We start from the raw sequence: 19,131 nt of genomic DNA on the forward strand, positions 1-19,131 counted from the left end.
TGCCCCAAGGGGGAAGCCAGGGAGCAGCACAGAACTCATCACATATCACACTTGAGCTGTGTGGCAGTTTTGAGCTCTCTGGGGCTAGGGCGTGCGAGGTGAGCAGACCTCCAGTCGGAAATTCAGGTGTGGGGAGGGTTGCCAACTTTCTAATCACACAAAACAGAACCCAGGGGGGTGTCTCTGGAAGAGGCTCCTTGTCCATGGTCCCTGGGCTCTCTGGAGCTGTCAGGGTCCGGGTACCGGGGTGGAAGTGGGTTGAAAGAGGCTGTGTGGGGAGATGTGGAACTGGGGAGGGCTGACAGCAGCCTGCTCCCTCCTGCTCCTGAGCCAGGCTCGCAGCCCTACACCCTGCCCCACAAGGCTCCAGGCCAGCTCCGTGGGGTGAGTCTGGGAATGTAGCAGGACCCCCCAACCCTCTTTAGGTGCTTTCTGATCAGACAGTAACTACAAGGGGTCCCCCCAGGGCCTCCTGATGCGTTGGGGCAGTGGGTTAGGGTGTCTCAGGGAACACACACGCACACGCGCCCAGCCCCTCAGGGCAGGGCATGCGCCCACCCCCCTCGGCCACGGCTCACCCCCCAGCCCCTCCTGCCCTGGCTCTGCAGAGGCCATGGCCTGGGCAGTCAGCTAGCCCTGGCCCAACTGTTAGCGCAGGGCCTGCCAGGCAGTGTGGGTGCAGCCATGAAGGGCAGCATGGGCCCCTGGCACCTTGGGCTAGCGGCCCCTTTGCCAGGCCCTCACGTGGTAGCATCAGCCCCAGTTTGCAGGTGGGCAGTCAAGGCCCGGTCGGCCTGGCCTGGAAGCACACAGCCAGCTCACGCTGAGGGGCGGGGGGCGTGATCAGAGCAGGTGGGCGCCGAGGTGGGTCTTGGGCACTACCCTGTCGATGGGCAGCAGTGCGGGGGCCTTGGGGCTGGAGTCAGCCAGCCCACAGGGGAGGAGGGCAGAGCGTGCCACACCAATCTGCTGCTGGCTCACTAGGAGTTCTGGGTCCTGTGCCGGCGATGGGGAGCAATGAGCGGAGAGGGCTCCTGCTGGAGACGTTACCGGTTTATTTGCTGTTACTACGTATGAGAAGTCAAATCCCCAGTTGGCAGGTCCTGCTCTTCTGCCCTGGGTGGGCTCACTGTGCTGCTGCTGCCCTAGGCAGATGCAGCGTCTAAGCCTAGGGCGCATACGAGAGCAGGGGAATGCAAGCTGGAGGGGCAGCCGGGACGTGCAGCTGGCAGCTGACACGGGACACCCTGGGGGCTCGTGCCCATGCTGGCTGTGTCCATGTCAGCTGGCCAGTGCCACCGCAGGCTGGGGAGCAGCTAAGCTACTCAGGGAGCCACCCTTGACCCTGCAGTCCTAGGCACTGGCCATTGCGATTTCTCTGCCATCCACAGCCAGCCCCAGTGAGGCCGTGACATGCTATACAGGCAGGACACAAGGGGTGAGGTCTTTGCCAGGCGAAGAATGGGGGTCTCCAAAGAGGCAGCTCCCCCAGACGTTTGCTAGAAGCCAGCAGGGGTGCCCCAGACGGCTAGCTTGGCTGGATGCCCTGGAAGCCCCATCTCAGCTCTGAGGCGGGCATCTCTGCTCGAATGCGTGAGGCCAGCAGCTTGGGGGGGCTCAGAACTCGTACTGAGAGATGAAGGCCGTGACCCTGAAGATGTGCTTCCCAAGAAGAACCTTCCGGGCGAGTTTGCTCATTTCCAGCTCCACCTCCAAGGTGGCCGGCCCCACCACCGGGCTGGTGAGGATCAGCTCGCCACTGTGCCGGTCGGAGCGCTGCACGGCGAAGACGCCCTGGCCCCTGCCACCCACAATGGCGAAGCGCAGGCTGTCACCCACCAGGTGGGTGGTGGACATCTTGAAGAGCACCCTGGGCACGGTGCGGTTGGATTGGAGTGGCAGGTAGTGGAAGGAGATGGAGTTGGCGGCCAACCGGCAGGCTCTGCTGTTCATGGGGCATGGGTTGCGCTCACACTGACTGGGGGGAGACAGAATCATAGAAGTGTAGGACTGGAAGGGACCTCGAGAGGTCATCTAGTCCAGTCCCCTGCCCTCCTAGCAGGATTGAGTATTATCTAGACAATCTCTGACAGGTGTTTGTCTAACCTGGTCTTAAAAATCTCCGCAACCTCCCTAGGCAATTTATTCCAGGGCTTAACCACCCTGACAGTTTTTCCTAATGTCCAACCTAAACCTCCCTTGCTACAATTTAAGCCAATTGCTACTTGTCCTGTCCTCAGAGGTTAAGAACAATTTTTCTCCCTCCTTGTAACAACCTTTTATGTACTTGACAACTAAACAACCCCAGTTTTTTCAATCTTCCCTCGTAGTCATGTTTCCTAGACCTTTAATCATTTTTATTGCTCTTCTCTGGACTTTCTCCAATTTCTCCACATCTTTCCTGAAATGTGGCACCCAGAACCAGACACAATACTCCAGTTGAGGCCTAATCAGTGCATAGTAGAGCGGAAGAATTACTTCTTGTGTCTTGCTTACAACACTCCTGTAACACTTACAACAAACCCAGAATGATGTTTGCTTTTTTTGCAACAGAGTTGCACTGTTGATTCATATTTAGCTTATGGTCCACTATGACCCCCAGATTCCTTTCTGCAGTACTCCTTCCTAGGCAGTAATTTCCCACTTTGTATCTGTGCAACTGATTGTTCCTTCCTAAGTGAAGTACTTTGCATTTGTCCTTATTGAATTTCATCCTATTTACTTCAGACCATTTCTCCAGTTTGTCCAGATCATTTTGAATTTTAATCCTATCCTCCAAAGCACTTGCCACCCTTCCCAGCTTTGTATCGTCCACAAACTTCATAAGTGTGCTCTCTATGCCATTATCTAAATCATTGATGAAGATATTGAACAGAACCAGAACCAATCCTTGCGGGATCCCACCCGTTACGCCCTTCCAGCATGACTGAACTACTGATAACTACTCTCTGGGAACGATTTTCCAAGCAGTTTTGCACCCACCTTATAGTAGCTCCATCTAGGCTGCATTTCCCTAGTTTGTTTATGAGAAGATCATGCAAGACAGTATCAGAAGCCTTACTAAAGTCAAGATATACCACGTCTACCGCTTCCCCCCATCCACAAGGCTTGTTACCCTGTCACAGAAAGCTGCCCGGTTGGTTTGACAGGATTTGTTCTTGACAAATCCATGCTGACTGTTACTTATCACCTTATTATCTTCTAAATGTTTGCAAATCAATTGCTTAATTCTTTGCTCCACTATCTTTTCGGGTACAGAAGTTTAGCTGACTGGTCTGTAATTCCCCGGCTTGTCCTTATTTCCCTTTCTATAGCTGGGCACTAGATTTGCCCTTTTCCAGTCTTCTGGAATCTCTCCCGTCTTCCATGAATTTTCAAAGATAATCGCTAATGGCTCAGACATCTCCTCAGTCAGCCCCTTGAGTATTCTAGGATGTATTTCATCAGGCCCTGGTGACTTGAAGACATCTAACTTGTCTAAGTAATTTTTAACTTGTTCTTTCCCTATTTTAGCTTCTGATTCTACCTCATGTTCGCTGGCATTCACTGTGTTAGACATTCCATCACCACCAACCTTCTTGGTGAAAACCAAAACAAAGAAGTCATTAAGCACCTCTGCCATTGCCACCTTTTCTGTTATTGTCTCTCCCCCCCCCCATTGAGTAACGGGCCTACCCTGTCCTTGGTCTTCCTTTTGCTTCTAATGTTTTCTTGTTCCCTTTTATGTCCCTAAATAGTTTCATCTCGTTTTGTGCCTTCGCCTTTCTAATTTTGTCCCTACAGACTTGTGTTATTTGTTTATATTCATCCTTTGTCATTTGACCAAGTTTCCACTTTTTGTAGGACTCTTTTTTGAGTTTCAGACCGTTGACGGTCTCCTGGTTAGGCCAGCGTGGTCTCTGGCCAGACTTCCTGTGTTTCCTACGCAGGGGGATAGTTTGCTCTTGTGCTCTTAATCATGTCTCTGAAAAACTGCCAACTGTCAGCTTTTGTTGATAGCACCTATCCAAGGGGCTTGCAGGGACTCGGCACTCCTCCCAGCCTTGGTGCCGCAGGGGAGCCGTGGGCTGCCGGCCTGCACGCATGGAAACACTTACTAGACGGAGGTCTTGACGTAGCTGGTGTTGAGCCTGGGCTGGGGGCACTTGGGGCGCACACACCGGTAGCCCCCAAAGACATTGACGCAGAGCTCGCCGTGGCTGCAGTTGTGCTGATTGTCGGTGCATTCGTCCACATCTGGCAGAGCAAACAAAATCCCCCAGATCCTGGTGTGAATGCAACTGGTTCCCTTCCACGGTGGGGCCAGGGCCTCACCCTTCCCCGGCCTACCCAGCTGTGGTCACACACCCTGCCAGTGTCATTTAACCCCCGGGTGCTGAGCCGGTGTCTGCCACAGGGGCAAAGATGGGGGCCAGCGGACATTTGCCTCTTCAGGATTAGGTTGGTGCCAAGGCAAGGGGTGCCCAGATACCCATGGAGCCCTGGGTCCCAGGGGGCACAGGTAACACTAGGCCTGGGTATCCTAGGGGGCTTTGGCAGCAGCCTGGCACTCAGGCAGAGGGGCAGAGCTGATCCCGGGCCCATGGGTACTGAGGGGGCTTTAGAGTGGGATGATGCCACAGAAGGGTCCAGACCCATGCCCATGGGCACCCAAAGGGGCTTCAGCTCGCCACGTGGCTGAGCTGAGTGCACAGGCGGGCTCTGGGCAGGGGCAGGGCTGCACAGGAGCTCAGAGCTGGGTTCCATTTGCAAGCTGTGATGCGGTGACCCCGCAGGGCATGAGGCCTCTCTCCCCTCCCCTGATGCAGGTGCTGCTCACCGGTGCACGTGTTCTGGTCAGCATGGAGCAGATAGCCCTGGGGGCAGACACAGCGGTAGGAGCCGGGCACGTTGACACAATCGTGCACGCAGAGGCGGGTCTGCCAGCTGGCTTGGAAGAGCTGGCACTCGTCAACATCTGGCCATGGAATAGACAGTGGAGATTCTGGGGAGTGGGGGTTCAGGAAGAGTGTGACACCCAGACCACCCCCCAACCTTGGGCCTTCACAGCCTGGCCGGTGCTGGAAACCCCCCAGCCTCCACCCCACAATGGGTGGTCCAGGGTACCCCAGTGCCATGCAAGAGCCTCCCCTTGGGTTCCCTGGCTGGTGCTGGCCACTCCTTCATGGCTCACCCCCTGGGCCCCGGGGTGCTGACGCTGGGCGGGTCCCTTGTTGGGAGGGGCAGGGGCAAAGCCAGTGCAGGGCGCTGCTGGGGCGGCCTCGGTGGGGCTGGGCCTGCAGGGGGTTAGACGCCGCCCCAGCCCGGTTCGCAGAGAGTGGCGAGGGAGCCATGGTACCTTGGCACACGCCGCCGGCCCGCAGCTGGAAGCCAGGGTCACAGGTGCAGTGGTGCGAGCGCGGGCGGGCGTCTGTGCAGCGGGGCTGGCGACTGAAGGACGAGGTGCTCAGCGTCCCCCAGGCTGCAGCGGCAGGGGGAGGCAGCTGTTAGCTCCCCTGGTCGGCGGCAGGCGGAGCCCGGCCTGGGGCATGGCATGAGCTCGCTCATGTGCTCGGGGCGTCCCACAGCCCTGGGCACTGTGTGGGAGCTGCTCCCGAGGCAGGTGGCCTCCCACCTCCTGCACCACCCTGCCGTGGCTTGGGCAGGGAGCGGAGGGGTTGGCTGGGGGCATGGGAGTTTGGGGTGGTGGTCAGAGGGTGGGGGTGTAGATAGGGGTCGGGGTAGAAACAGGGGGTTGAATGGGGGCAGGGGTCCTGGGGGGGGCAGTCAGGAATGGAGGGGAGGGGGGTTGGTTGGGGCGGTGGGGGTGTGTGGATGGGGCGGGGTCCCGGGGGGGCCCATCAGGGAACAGGGCGGGTTGGATGGGGCAGGAGTCCGGGGGGGGGGGTGCGGATAGGAGGTGGGAGCTGGGCCATGACCCCCTCCCCCAACCAGCCCTCCATACAATTTCCGAAACCCAATGCAGCCCTCAGGCCAAAAAGTTTTCCCGCCCCTGGTCTCGGCGGTGGGAATAAGGGGGTGTGACTTTTGCAGGGGTTACTCCAGCTGCCTGCACGGATGCTATGGCCGCCCCTTCCTAACCTGAGACCCAGGAGGGGGATGCGACCAGGTGACTCTTGGCCCGGGAAGCGAGACACAGGCCGGAGGAGAAGCAATGGGCAGGGCAGGGACCAGGCTGCGGGCAGCGAGTCAGTCTCCGCTGGCTTGGGGCGCCGGGGGCGGGCCAGAGCCCTGGCTCAGGGCTCCCCTCCCCCCAAAATGGACTTGGCTGAAAGTCACTGATTTCAGTGCTAGCAAGTTCTGTCCTACGCTGTGGTCCTGTCGACTAATAAACCTTCTGTGTTACCGGCTGGCTGAGAGTCCTGTCTGACTGCGGAGCTGGGGGGCAGGGCCCTCTGGCTCCCCCACGAGCCCCACCCGGGCGGACTCGCTACGGGAAGCACATGGTGGGGCAGGGGATGCTGAAGGCTCCGAGGTCAGACCCAGGAAGGTGGAAGCTGTGGAAGCTTCTTGCCCTGGCGACAGCCTGCTCAGAGCGAGGAGGCTCCCCCAGAGTCCTGCCTGGCTTCGTAGGGAGCAGCTCCAGAGCATCGCCCCGGGGACCCGTGACACCTGCACGCACACGCAGCTCTGCCCTGCACCATGCACCCCCCTCCCCCCCACACCCCCACACCCCTTTTCCCTGCACCCCCACACCCCCACACACCCCTTCCCTGCACCCCCACGCCCACACACACACACACACCCCTTTTCCCTGCACCCCCCCACACACCCCTTTTCCCTGCACCCCCACGCCCACACACACACACACACACACCTTTTCCCTGCACCCCCCCCACACACCCCTTTTCCCTGCACCCCCACGCCCACACACACACACACACACCCCTTTTCCCTGCACCCCCCCACACACCCCTTTTCCCTGCACCCACACACACACCCCTTCCCTGCAGCGTTTGCACACACAGACACACCCCTTCCCTGCATCAAACACACACACACACACCCTTCCCTGCACCGTGCACACCCCCCTCCCTTCTCCGCATCGCAGACGTGCGCACACACGACTGATCCTCTCTGCAGATGCCCCTTCCGCAGTTGAGGGGTGCGAGGGGCCGGGGCCTGGTCTGTACCTACAGGAGGAGCTGGGGGTCTGGCAGTTACTGCCGGACCAGCTGCCGGGGCACAAGCAGGAGAACCGCCGCACGTCCTCCACACAGGTCCCGCCGTTGGCACAAGGGCTGCTGGCGCAGTTGCTGATAGCTGTGGGGAGAGGAGAGATGCGGGTTATCGATCACCTGGAACGTGAGGACAACGCTCAAAGAAATCAACTCAGGCACAAACACCGGGATCGCTCAGTGTCACCTTTCACTCCTACTCACCATGCTGCTCAGCTGTCCCACCGGCCGTCCTGCCTCCCCCTCCCCCACCTCCACCCGTCCCGCCTCCCCTCCCCCGCCTCCACCCCTCCTGCCTCCCCTCCCCCACCTCCACCCGTCCTGCCTCCCCCTCCCCCGCCTCCACCCGTCCTGCCTCACCCTCCCCCGCCTCCACCCCTCCTGCCTCCCCTCCCCCGCCTCCACCCGTCCTGCCTCCCCTCCCTCCACCCGTCCTGCCTCCCCTCCCTCCACCCATCCTGCCTCCCCCTCCCCCGCCTCCACCCGTCCCGCCTCCCCCTCCCCCGCCTCCACCCGTCCCGCCTCCCCCTCCCCCGCCTCCACCCGTCCTGCCTCCCCTCCCCCGCCTCCACCCGTCCTGCCTCCCCCTCCCCCGCCTCCACCCGTCCTGCCTCCCCCTCCCCCGCCTCCACCCGTCCTGCCTCCCCCTCCCCCGCCTCCACCCGTCCTGCCTCCCCTCCCCCGCCTCCACCCGTCCTGCCTCCCCCTCCCCCGCCTCCACCCGTCCTGCCTCACCCTCCCCCGCCTCCACCCCTCCTGCCTCCCCTCCCCCGCCTCCACCCGTCCTGCCTCCCCTCCCTCCACCCATCCTGCCTCCCCCTCCCCCGCCTCCACCCGTCCCGCCTCCCCTCCCCCGCCTCCACCCGTCCCGCCTCCCCTCCCCCGCCTCCACCCGTCCCGCCTCCCCCTCCCCCGCCTCCACCCATCCTGCCTCCCCTCCCCCGCCTCCACCCGTCCTGCCTCCCCCTCCCTCTACCCGTCCTGCCTCCCCATCCCCCACCTCCACCCGTCCTGCCTCCCCCTCCCTCCACCCGTCCTGCCTCCCCCTCCCCCGCCTCCACCCGTCCTGCCTCCCCATCCCCCGCCTCCACCCGTCCTGCCTCCCCCTCCCTCCACCCGTCCTGCCTCCCCCTCCCCCGCCTCCACCTGTCCTGCCTCCCCCTCCCCCACATCCACCCGTCCTGCCTCCCCCCCCTCCACCCGTCCTGCCTCCCCCGTCCCCCGCCTCCACCTGTCCTGCCTCCCCCATCCCCCGCCTCCACCCGTCCTGCCTCCCCATCCCCCGCCTCCACCCGTCCTGCCTCCCCTTCCCTCCACCCGTCCTGCCTCCCCCTCCCTCCACCCGTCCTGCCTCCCCCTCCCCCACCCGTCCCGCCTCCCCTCCCCCGCCTCCACCCGTCCTGCCTCCCCCTCCCCCGCCTCCACCCGTCCTGCCTCCCCCATCCCCCACCTCCACCCGTCCTGCCTCCCCCTCCCCCGCCTCTACCCGTCCTGCCTCCCCCCTCCCTCTACCCGTCCTGCCTCCCCCCCACCTGTCCTGCCTCCCCCATCCTCCGCCTCCACCGGTCCTGCCTCCCACCGGGGCAGGTGTGGGGCAGAGGCGGGGCAGAGATTGAAGTGGGTGTGTGGGTGGGGATTTGGGGCAGGCGTGGAATGGAGATTGGGGCAGGCAAGGGGGCAGGGATTGGGGCAGGCATGTGGGTGGGGACTCGGGGTGGATATGGGCATGGGGCGGTGATCAGGGCGCATAGGGGCATGGGGTGGTGATCAGGGCATGGAGCAGGGATCAGGACAGGCGTGGAGCGGAGATCGGGGCAAGAGTGTCTGTGAGGATCGGGGTGGATGGGGTGTGGGGCAGTGATCAGAGCGGGGGGGCAGAGGGAATGGGGCAGGCATGCGGGCGTGGACTTGGGGCGGGGCGGGCGTGTGGGTAGGGACTTGGGGTGGATGGGGCATGGGGCAGTGATCAGGGTGGGGATCGGGGCAGAGGTGGGACAGGGATCAGGGTGCGCGTGTGGGTGGGGACTCGGGGCGGGTGTGGAGCGGAAATCGGGGCGGAGGCGGAGCAGAGATTGGGGCGGGCAGACATCGGGGCGGGCGTGGGGTGGAGATCGGAGCAGGTGGGGATCGGGGCAGGCGAGGGGCAGGGATCGGGGCGGGGGTGGGGCAGGGATCGGGCCGGGCACGGGTTCTGGAACAAAAGGTGCTGGCAGGGGCAGCTCTGCCCAGGCTGGCTGCCGCAGTCCCTAGCCGTGGCTCCGTCCCTTTGCCAGTCCCTGGAGGCCCCGAGGCCCCTCTCCCAGCGTGGTGCTCTGCCCGCCCGTGGCGGCCCCGCAGCCGTACTCACTCTGGCAGAAGGGCTGCTGGCCGCTCCACGTCCGGTCCTGCAGGCAGGTGCGGGACTCGGAGCCCACCAGCCGGAAGCCGGCCTCACACAGGAAGTGCACCTCGTGCCCCGCCGTCGCCTTCTCGCCCAGCTTCCTGCCGTTGAGGGGTGCCGTCAGGTGGGGACAGCTGTCTGGGGAAGGGGAACGGGAACGGGGTTAGGGTTAATCCCCCGTCAGCGCCCTTCCGCATGCTGCAGCAGGGATCAGACACCGCAGGCCGACTCTTGCCCCTTTCCCAGTACATCCCACCCACCCTGGGTGAGCAGAGTCAGCAGAGCCCCATGGCACCAGCTCCACCCAGTTAGATCTGGGTGCTCAGCTAACCCCAGCTGGCCAGCCAGCCCACGGAGAGGTAGGCAGGATCCAACCCAATGATGGCTGCAGCTCACCACGGCCCCTTTGGCCTCAGCCGCCCCGGTCTGGAGAATTCTTTGCCGACCTACCTACATCCCACGGGGCACGACATGTTCACAGCCTCCAGCGATCTACCCATTCCAGGTTGGCCTAATTGTTAGGCGTGGCCCAGGCCTCAAAGCAGGAGGTAGGGATGGAGCTGGCAGCGCAGTAGAGATCCAGAGAGCGAGGGACACCCGTGCCCCAGGTGCAATGCAGGGGTGTGCTGGAGGCAACCTGCTCAGGGCAGCCCCACAAAGCCAATGTCTGCAGTACAGCACCAGGGCACCCAACAGGGTTGCCAACTTTCTAATTGCAGAAAACCGAACACCCTAGCCCCGCCCCTTCCCCAAGGCCCCACCCCACTCAATACATTCCCCCTCCCTTGGTGGCTCACTCTCCCCAACCCTCACTCACTTTCACTGGGCTGGGGCAGAGGATTGGGGTGTGGGAGGGGATAAAGGCTCCGGCTGGGGGTGCAGACTCTGGGGTGGGGCTTGGGATGAGGGGTTTGGAGTGCAGGAGGGGGCTCCAGGCTGGGGCTGAGGGATTCCGAATGCGGGAGGGGGCTGCGGGTTGAGGTAGGTTGGGGTTGGGGTGTGGGAGGGGGTGAAGGCTCTGCGCTGGGGATGAGGGGTTTGGGGTGCAGGAGGGGTCTCCAGGTTGTGGGGTGGGGCCAAGGGATTTGGAGTGCGGGAGGGGGCTGCGGGTTGAGGCAGGGCTTTGGGGTGCAGGAGGGGGTATGGGTTCTGGGCTGGGGGTGTGGGCTGTGGGGTGGGGCCGGGGATGAGGGGCTTGAGGAGGCTCAGGGCAGGGGCAGGGGGTTGGGGCTCAGGCTTACTGTGGGCGGCTCGCAGTCAGCGGTGCAGCGGGTCTAAGGCAGGCTTCCTGCCTGTACTGGCAGTGCGCTGCACCCCGGAAGCAGACAGCAGGTCCGGCTCCTAGGCGGGGTGAGGGGAGGACAGGAGGCTCTGCACGCTGCTCTCGCCCGCAGGCACCGCCCGCCCCAGCACCCACTGGCTGCCGTTCCTGGCCAGTGGGAGTGAGGAGTCTGTTTTTGGGGTGGGGACAGCGCACAGAGCCCCATGGCTCTTTCCCCGCCCCTCCGCCTAGGAGCTGGACCCGCTGGCTGCTTCCAGGGCACATGCGGTGTCAGGACAGGTGGGGACTAGCCTGCCTTAGTCCTGCAGCACCGCCGAGCAGACTCTTAACAGCAGTGCTGACCGGAGATGCCAGGGTCCCTTTTCGACTAGGCATTCCACTCGAAAACCGGCCACCTGGCAACCCTAGCACCCCGTGCCACCCACCAGAGGCGTTTGCACCAGCTCTGCCAGGGGAGATCGGTGCACCATAGCTTGCATTACCATTGCGCTTCGTGGCCTGCTTGTGGACGTTGCTTTGCAGGACCGTGAGCTGCTTCTTGAGGCTGCGCATCCCCTGCAGCTGGATGGCCTCCTGCGTGGACAGCAGCTTCTGCATCTGCTGAATGGTGCTCAGCACCTGGTGCTTGCTCAGGCAGTCCTGGGGGCAAACACACATGTCCCCCGGGGTCTGGCTGCGCTGCAGTGCAAGGCCAGAGTAACAGAACTCGAGTCAGCAGGCCCTGGGCATGCTAACCTAGGGTGTGAACAGCTATACCCATTTGTAACCCCACAGAACCCTGGGTCCCAACCTGGGGCACTGCCTTACATGGGCCCACATCCAGCCACCCATCTCCCCGACTTCCTAGCGCCCACTCAAAACATGGCCCCTGGGCCCTTTGCTCGCAGTGCGGTGTCGGGAAACATAACAGTCCAGAGGTCACCAAAAGTCGGCCCACGGGATTGTGGGATACGTTTGCGGGACACGAGTCCAGTGCGGCTGCATCTACACTGTAAAGCAAGAGGGTGTGAACCCTGGGTCCTGACTTGACTCAGGTTTGGACACTTCATCCTCGTGGGGTCCTGGGAGCCTGGGTCTGAGCCTTGGTTTAGCATGATTTGTGTGTGGACGGAAGAAGGATAAAGCCTGAGTTCAAGCTCCAGGCTTACAGTGCAGTGTAAACGTACCCTTAAGGGCCAGTCCTGAGCGGAGTGCACAGAAATCTCCCCAAAGGCTGTAGCCAAATGCTGCTGAGTCCTGGGAGACGCCCCTGGCAGCCAGGGCCCATCCCCATCATCTCACACCCTGGAAAACCCCATTTATTGGAGCGGCAAACAGCGGAGAGGTGAACAGAGGGCGTTTGCCTGGGATCTGTCTGAGAGGAGGTACGTTAAGGGCTGCATTAGGGAGGCTGTGTTGGTGAGTATCTGAGTGTCTGTTGTGGGGACAGTTTGACCGTGTGATTGGTGGTTTGAAAAGTGTGAATTGGGAGTGCTTTGTTCCAGGTGAGCCCTGAGTGGGCCTGACTGCTCTAAAAAGCCAGTCAGCTGCGGACCAGCTGAGCGGCGAACAGCAGAGAGGCAAACAGAGGGAGTTCGCCCAGGGAGAGCCCACTGAGGCTTACATCTTGCTGGCTTCTCTGAGTAGTTACTACAACTCCTGAGGAAGCTCATAGAAGGAAGGTAATATGGATGGGGGGTGTTCAGCTGTTGTGACCTGCACTGGACGTGCCACGTTTGTCTTTCTTCCACAGGACAGAAGAAACTTTGTCTGTACAAAGTGCAAGCTGGTCTCCATGTTGGTAGAGAAGGTTCAAGGTCTGGAGCAACAGGTATTGACCCTGCGTTGCATAAGAGAAACTGAAGATTTCCTGGACAGACGTCAGGATATGCTTCTACGGGCACAATGTTCTGAAGATTCGGAGCAGGCTGCACAGCAGGGACAGGAGGATGGCAAAGAAATGTGGCAGCATGTGACCTCCAGAAGAAGAAAGGGGAGCGTCCATGTACCAGCAACGCAGATACAGGTGAGGAACCGTTTTCATGTTCTCTCCACAGGTACTAATGCGGAGAGTGGACTAGATGATACGTCTGAGGGAAGGGAACAGAAGGAGACTCCGGCGATTAGAAGGCATGAGATTCACTGTCCTAGGGTTGGGGGTTCCACGACCACCGCTCCCAAGAGAAGGAGGCGGGTGGTGGTGGTCGGGGACTCTCTCCTCAGGGGGACTGAGTCATCTATCTGCTGCTCCGACCGGGAAAACCGAGAAGTCTGCTGCTTGCCAGGAGCTAGGATTCACGATGTGACGGAGAGACTGCCGAGACTCATCAAGCCCTCGGATCGCTACCCCTTCCTGCTTCTCCACGTGGGCACCAATGATACTGCCAAGAATGACCTTGAGTGAATCACTGCGGACTACGTGGCTCTGGGAAGAAGGATAAAGGAGTTTGAGGCGCAAGTGGTGTTCTCGTCCATCCTCCCTGTGGAAGGAGAAGGCCTGGGTAGAGACCGTCGAATCATGGAAGTCAACGAATGGCTACGCAGGTGGTGTCGGAGAGAAGGCTTTGGATTCTTTGACCATGGGATGGTGTTCCAAGAAGGAGAAGTGCTAGGCAGAGACGGGCTCCCCCTAACGAAGAGAGGGAAGAGCATCTTCGCAAGCAGGCTGGCTAACCTAGTGAGGAGGCTTTAAACTAGGTTCAACGGGGGAAGGGGACCAAAGCCCTGAGTTAAGTGGGGAAGTGGGATACCAGGAGGAAGCACGAGCAGAAGAGCGCAAGAGGGCAGGGCTCCTGCCTCATACTGAGAAAGAGGGACGATCAGCGAGTCATCTCAAGGGCCTATACACAAATGCAAGAAGCCTGGGAAACAAGCAGGGAGAACTGGAAGTCCTGGCACAGTGAAGGAATTATGATGTGATTGGAATAACAGAGACTTGGTGGGATAACTCACAAGACCACCGGACCAGTGGGATGAAGTGGATGAGGCTTTCTTCCGGCAACTCACGGAAGTTACTAGATCGCAGGCCCTGGTCCTCATGGGAGACTTCAATCACCCTGATATCTGCTGGGAGAGCAATACAGCGGTGCACAGACAATCCAGGAAGTTTTTGGAAAGGGTAGGGGGCAATTTCCTGGTGCAAGTGCTGGAGGAACCAACTAGGGGCAGAGCTCTTCTTGACCTGCTGCTCACAAACCGGGAAGAATTAGTAGGGGAAGCAAAAGTGGATGGGAACCTGGGAGGCAGTGACCATGTGATGGTCAAGTTCAGGATCCTGACACAGCAGAATACGAACCCTGGACTTCAGAAAAGCAGATTTTGACAACCTCAGGGAACTGATGGGCAGGATCCCCTGGGAGAATAACATGAGGGGGAAAGGAGTCCAGGAGAGCTGGCTGTATTTTAAAGAATTCTTATTGAGGTTACAGGGACAAACCATCCCGATGTGTAGAAAGAATAGTAAATATGGCAGATGACCAGCTTGGCTTAACAGTGAAATCCTTGCTGATCTTAAACACAAAAAAGAAGCTTACAAGAACTGGAAGATTGGACAAATGACTAGGGAGGGGTACAAAAATATTGCTCAGGCAGGCAGGAGTGAAATCAGGAAGGCCAAATCACACTTGGAGTTGCAGCTAGCAAGGGATGTTAAGAGTAACAAGAAGGGTTTCTTCAGGTATGTTAGCGACAAGAAGGTGGTCAAGGAAAGTGTGGGCCCCTTACTGAATTAGGGAGGCAACCTAGTGACAGAGGATGTGGAAAAAGCTAATGTACTCAATGCTTCTTGGCCTCTGTCTTCACAAACAAGGTCAGCTCCCAGACTACTGCACTGGGCAGTACAGCATGGGGAGGAGGTGACCAGCCCTCTGTGGAGAAAGAAGTGGTTCGGGACTCTTTAGAAAAGCTGGACGAGCACAAGTCCATGGGGCCGGATGCGCTGCATCCGAGAGTGCTAAAGGAGTTGGCGGATGTGATTGCAGAGCCATTGACCATTATCTTTGAAAACTCATGGTGATCGGGGGAAGTCCCAGATGACTGGAAAAAGGCTAATGTAGTGCCCATCTTTATAAAAGGGAAGAAGGAGGATCCGGGGAACTACAGGCCAGTCAGCCTCACCTCAGTCCCTGGAAAAATCACAGAGCAGGTCCTCAAGGAATCAATTCTGAAGCACTTGGAGGAGAGGAAAGTGATCAGGAGCAGTCAGCATGGATTCATCAAGGGCAAGTCATGCCTGACTAATCTAATTGCCTTCTATGATGAGATAACTGGCTCTGTGGATGAGGGGAAAGCAATGGACGTCTTATTCCTTGACTTTAGCAAAGCTTTTGACATGATCTCCCACAGTATTCTTGCCAGCAAGTTAAAGAAGTATGGGCTGGATGAACGAACTATAAGGTGGATAGAAAGCTGGCTAGATTGTCGGGCTCAACGGGTAGTGATCAATGGCTCCATGTCTAGTTGGCAGCAGGTATCAAGTGGAGTGCCCCAAGGGTCAGTCCTGGGGCCTGTTTTGTTCAAGTTTGCACATGACACTAAACTGGGAAGAGAGGTAGATATGCTGGAGGGTAGGGATAGGATACAGAGGGCCCTAGACAAATTAGAGGATTGGGCCAAAAGAAATCTGATGAGGTTCAACAAGGACAAGTGCAGAGTCCTGCACTTAGGACGGAAGAATCCCATGCACCGCTACAGACTAGGGACCGAATGGCTCGGCAACAGTTCTGCAGAAAAGGACTTAGGGGTTACAGTGGACGAGAAACTGGATATGAGTCGACGGTGTGCCCTTGTTGCCAAGAAGGCCAATGGCATTTTGGGATGTATAAGTAGGGGCATTGCCTGCAGATCGAGGGAGGTGATCGTTCCCCTCTGTTCGACACTGGTGAGGCCTCATCTGGAGTACTGTGTCCAGTTTTGGGCCCCACACTACAAGAAGGATGTGGAAAAATTGGAAAGAGTCCAGTGGAGGGCAACAAAAATGATTAGGGGACTGGAACACGTGATTTATGAGGAGAGGCTGAGGGAACTGGGCTTGTTTAGTCTGCAGAAGAGAAGAATGAGGGGGGATTTGATAGCTGTGTTACGAAGCGGGACTGTTCTTAATGTTTCCTCTGAATATTGTCGGGGTACCTCAGTTTCCCCTGGGCAGTTCTTAAGAATCTAGGTGGTAGGATAAGGGTGTATGATCATTGCAGAGCCCTAGAGGGCAGGTGCGTGCAGGGGTCTGGACACAGAGAATGGCCGACACCCTGTTTCCTGGCCACTGATGGCCTGGGCCCTTCCCTCCTGCAAGGTGAGAGCTAAAGGGTGGAGAACAAAGGAATCAGGTGACCTCCTGGCCCGGGGGAAAGGGACAAAGCCCAGGGGAGGAGGGGCTGGAGGGAATTTCAGTTTGGTGCTGGCTGGGACATGGAGTGAAGTGCAGAAGTGGTTGTCTGGCTCACTGCCCCCCAAAATGGACCCAGCTAAGGGGTCCTGTTCTCTGCACCTGCAAGCTCTGTTTTAGACCAGGTTCCTGTCATGTAATAAACCTTCTGTTTTACTGGCTGGCTGAGAGTCATGTCTGACTGCGAAGTTGGGGGGCAGGACCCTCTGGCTTCCCCAACACCCCACCTGGGCGGACTCACTGGGGGAAGCGCACAGAGGGGCAGAGGATGCTGAATGCTCCGAGGTCAGACCCAGGAAGGTGGAAGCTGTGTGAGCTGTGTGCCCTGGAGACAGGCTGCTCACAGAAAGGAGACTTCCCCAGAGTCCTGCCTGGCTTCATGGGGAGCAGTTCTGGGGACTCCGTGACAAGCTGCTTTCAACTACCTGAAAGGGGGTTCCAAAGAGGAAGGATCGAGACTGTTCTCAGTGGTACTAGATGACAGAACGAGGAGTAATGGTCTCAAGTTGCAGTGGGGGAGGTTTAGGTTGGATATTAGGAAAAACTTTTTCACTAGGAAGATGGTGAAACACTGGAATGCGTTACCTAGGGAGGTGGTGGAATCTCCTTCCTTAGATATTTTTAAGGTCAGGCTTGACAAAGCCCTGGCTGAGATTATTTAGTTGGGGATTGGTCCTGCTTTGAGCAGGGGGTTGGACTAGATGATCTCCTGAGGTCCCTTCCAACCCTGATATTCTATGATTCTATGAACAAGGGAAAGGCAGGATGTTGGGGCAGGATCCAGGCCCGTGACTGAGATTTTCAGGAGGGCTGTCAGAATGCTCCGGCCCAGGCAGGCAGCCAGGAGATTCAGCCTCTGCCCTAGCATCACAGGGAGCAAAGACAGGGACATGGGGCAGGATCGGGGGCACTGCAGAGGCGTCAGGGAATTTCCTGCCCTGATTTCAGCAGGCTGCAGTTCAGCATTTCTTAACACCTCTTTAAGCACCAGCATTGAGTGCCGGGGGCACCCTGATGGGCTGAGAGGCAGGACAACAAGAGCGGGCCCTCGGGCCAGGTTATATCCTAGAGTCCGTGGGGCAGAGACACAGGTGTAGCTGACGCAGAGCTGGAATCCGCAGGCTGTGTTTTCTGAAGGGCGACTCCAGAAATCGCTCAGATACTTCAGCCAGGTAACTATTGCCCAGAGCCCCCAGCGCCCTGCATTTGAAGCCTGAGCTCGACTGTCGTTTCAAGGGCTGCCGAGGCTTGCTGCGGGGCGGCTGGGAGCCCCTTTGGGGACGCTGCTGGTTGGTGCTCCTCATCACCAGCACAAAGCCCACACGGCTGCCTCCGTCTGATTGTCCTCTCTTCCGCATCGGATTTAAGACACTTCACAACTGTGCTTCAGGCCCACCTGCTCCAGGGGTCCCCAGCTCTCCAGACCCACTGCCTGCGGCACACTCTTGGGACTGCTGCAGACAGAGCCCCGCTCCACAGCGAGGTCCTTCCTTCCTCTGGTGGGCTTTCTGCAGCCTGCTCCCCTCCTGCATACTGCGGCCACAGCTGCTGTACAGCTGCTCTGCAGCCCATTCCCCAGGTGGGGGGAGGTGTAAGCGGACGGTAGTGCAGGGGACAGGGTGTGTCCTAGGGTTGCATTAGCCTTTTTCATGGCCGCATCATGTTGGCGGCTCATACTCGTCCTGTGATCAACCAATACAGCCAGGTCTTTCTCCTCCTTTGTCACTTCCAACTGATCAGTCCCCAGCTTAAAGCAAAACTGCTTGTTTGTTGTGAGTCTCTGAGTGCATGACTTTGATTTTGCACTCTTAAATTTCATCCCATTTCTATTACTCCAGTTTTCAAAGTTCTCCAGATCTTCTTGTATGACACACTGGTCCTCCTCCGTATTGGCAATACCTCCCAGCTTTGTGTCAGCCGCAACTTTTATTAGCACACTCCCACTTTTTGTGCCAAGATCGTTAATAAAAATGGTAAATAAGACTGGTCCCAAGACGGATCCCTGAGGAACTCCACTGGTAACTGGTAACGGATCCCTGAGGAACTCCACTCCTCCCTCCAGCCTTACAGTTTCCCCTTCAGTGTGACCCGTTGTAGTCTGCCCCTTAACCAGTTCCCTTCCCATCTTTCAATTCTCAGATTAATCCCAGTTTAACTAATAATTTCCAAAGTGGAACTGTATCCTGTGCTGTACTGAAATCCAGACAGACTAGATCTAGTGCAGTTCCTTCATCTAAAAACATCCGTTCTCTTCTCAAAGCAGAGCAGGTTGGTCTGGCACCATTATAGACCTGTGTTATATTTTATTCCAATTACCTTTTACATCTACGTCCTTAACTACTTGCATTTTCAAAATTTGTTCCAAGACCTTGCATACAATTGAGGTTAAACTAACGGGCCTGGAGTTTCCCGGATCACTTTTCCCCCTTTCTTTAAAAGCGGGGATTTGTTAGCAATTCTCTGGTCATTCTCCTTACCTGGGTGCTGCTGAGTGGCAGCTGCAGGACACACAGGGCCACCAGGGCCTGCACCACAAGGAGCCACATCACGCAGGAGCTGGGCTGGGGGTGAAGATCCTGTGACACCCGGGGACAGCTGAGGGCTGGCTCCTTCCTGGCAATGGCTCAACCAACTACACAGATGGGAATGAGAGAACACACACAGTAAGGGGGATAGCAGCTCGTGGACCAGAGTCAGTTCCACTGGCCCCATCTGCCCTGGCACCAACCCCCAAGCTGGGGAAGGGGTGCAAGGAGAGGGAGGTGGGCCCTGGTCTTTCCCCCAGGTTTCCCTGTGGTTTGCATTGTCACCTGCTGCCCAATGCCCAACCCATCATCCCCATCCCACTGCAAGCACCACACCCTTCATGAGGCTTCCCCACCAGAGGGGCCTTCAGAAATAACCTGCTGGCTGCAGAAAAATCACAAGA

The 19,131-nt window shown here is 58.6% G+C and overlaps 1 protein-coding gene across 9 annotated transcripts in view; it reads right to left on the reverse strand.

Annotated features, from left to right (window-relative positions):
* Positions 1-1,038: 1,038 nt before the first annotated feature.
* Positions 1,039-19,131, reverse strand: part of LOC140896085 (fibulin-7) — a 35,163-nt gene continuing 17,070 nt past the window's right edge. For 7 of the 9 annotated variants that reach the window (XM_073307181.1, XM_073307185.2, XM_073307182.2 and 4 more), the window contains 8 exons: positions 18,680-18,834; positions 11,323-11,518; positions 9,526-9,696; positions 7,138-7,263; positions 5,339-5,461; positions 4,820-4,984; positions 4,098-4,236; positions 1,039-1,978 (listed from right to left, as the gene is read on the reverse strand). In XM_073307181.1, coding sequence (XP_073163282.1) covers positions 1,618-1,978; positions 4,098-4,236; positions 4,820-4,984; positions 5,339-5,461; positions 7,138-7,263; positions 9,526-9,696; positions 11,323-11,518; positions 18,680-18,748 — 1,350 coding nt within the window. In that variant the 5' untranslated portion in view covers positions 18,749-18,834 and the 3' untranslated portion in view covers positions 1,039-1,617. The remainder of the gene's footprint in view (positions 1,979-4,097; positions 4,237-4,819; positions 4,985-5,338; positions 5,462-7,137; positions 7,264-9,525; positions 9,697-11,322; positions 11,519-18,679; positions 18,835-19,131) is intronic. The other 2 variants (XM_073307188.2, XM_073307187.2) reach the window with 2 other exon arrangements.

This window comes from Lepidochelys kempii, chromosome 12 (genome assembly GCF_965140285.1).
Source record: "Lepidochelys kempii isolate rLepKem1 chromosome 12, rLepKem1.hap1, whole genome shotgun sequence".
NCBI classification, from domain to species: Eukaryota; Metazoa; Chordata; order Testudines; family Cheloniidae; genus Lepidochelys; species Lepidochelys kempii.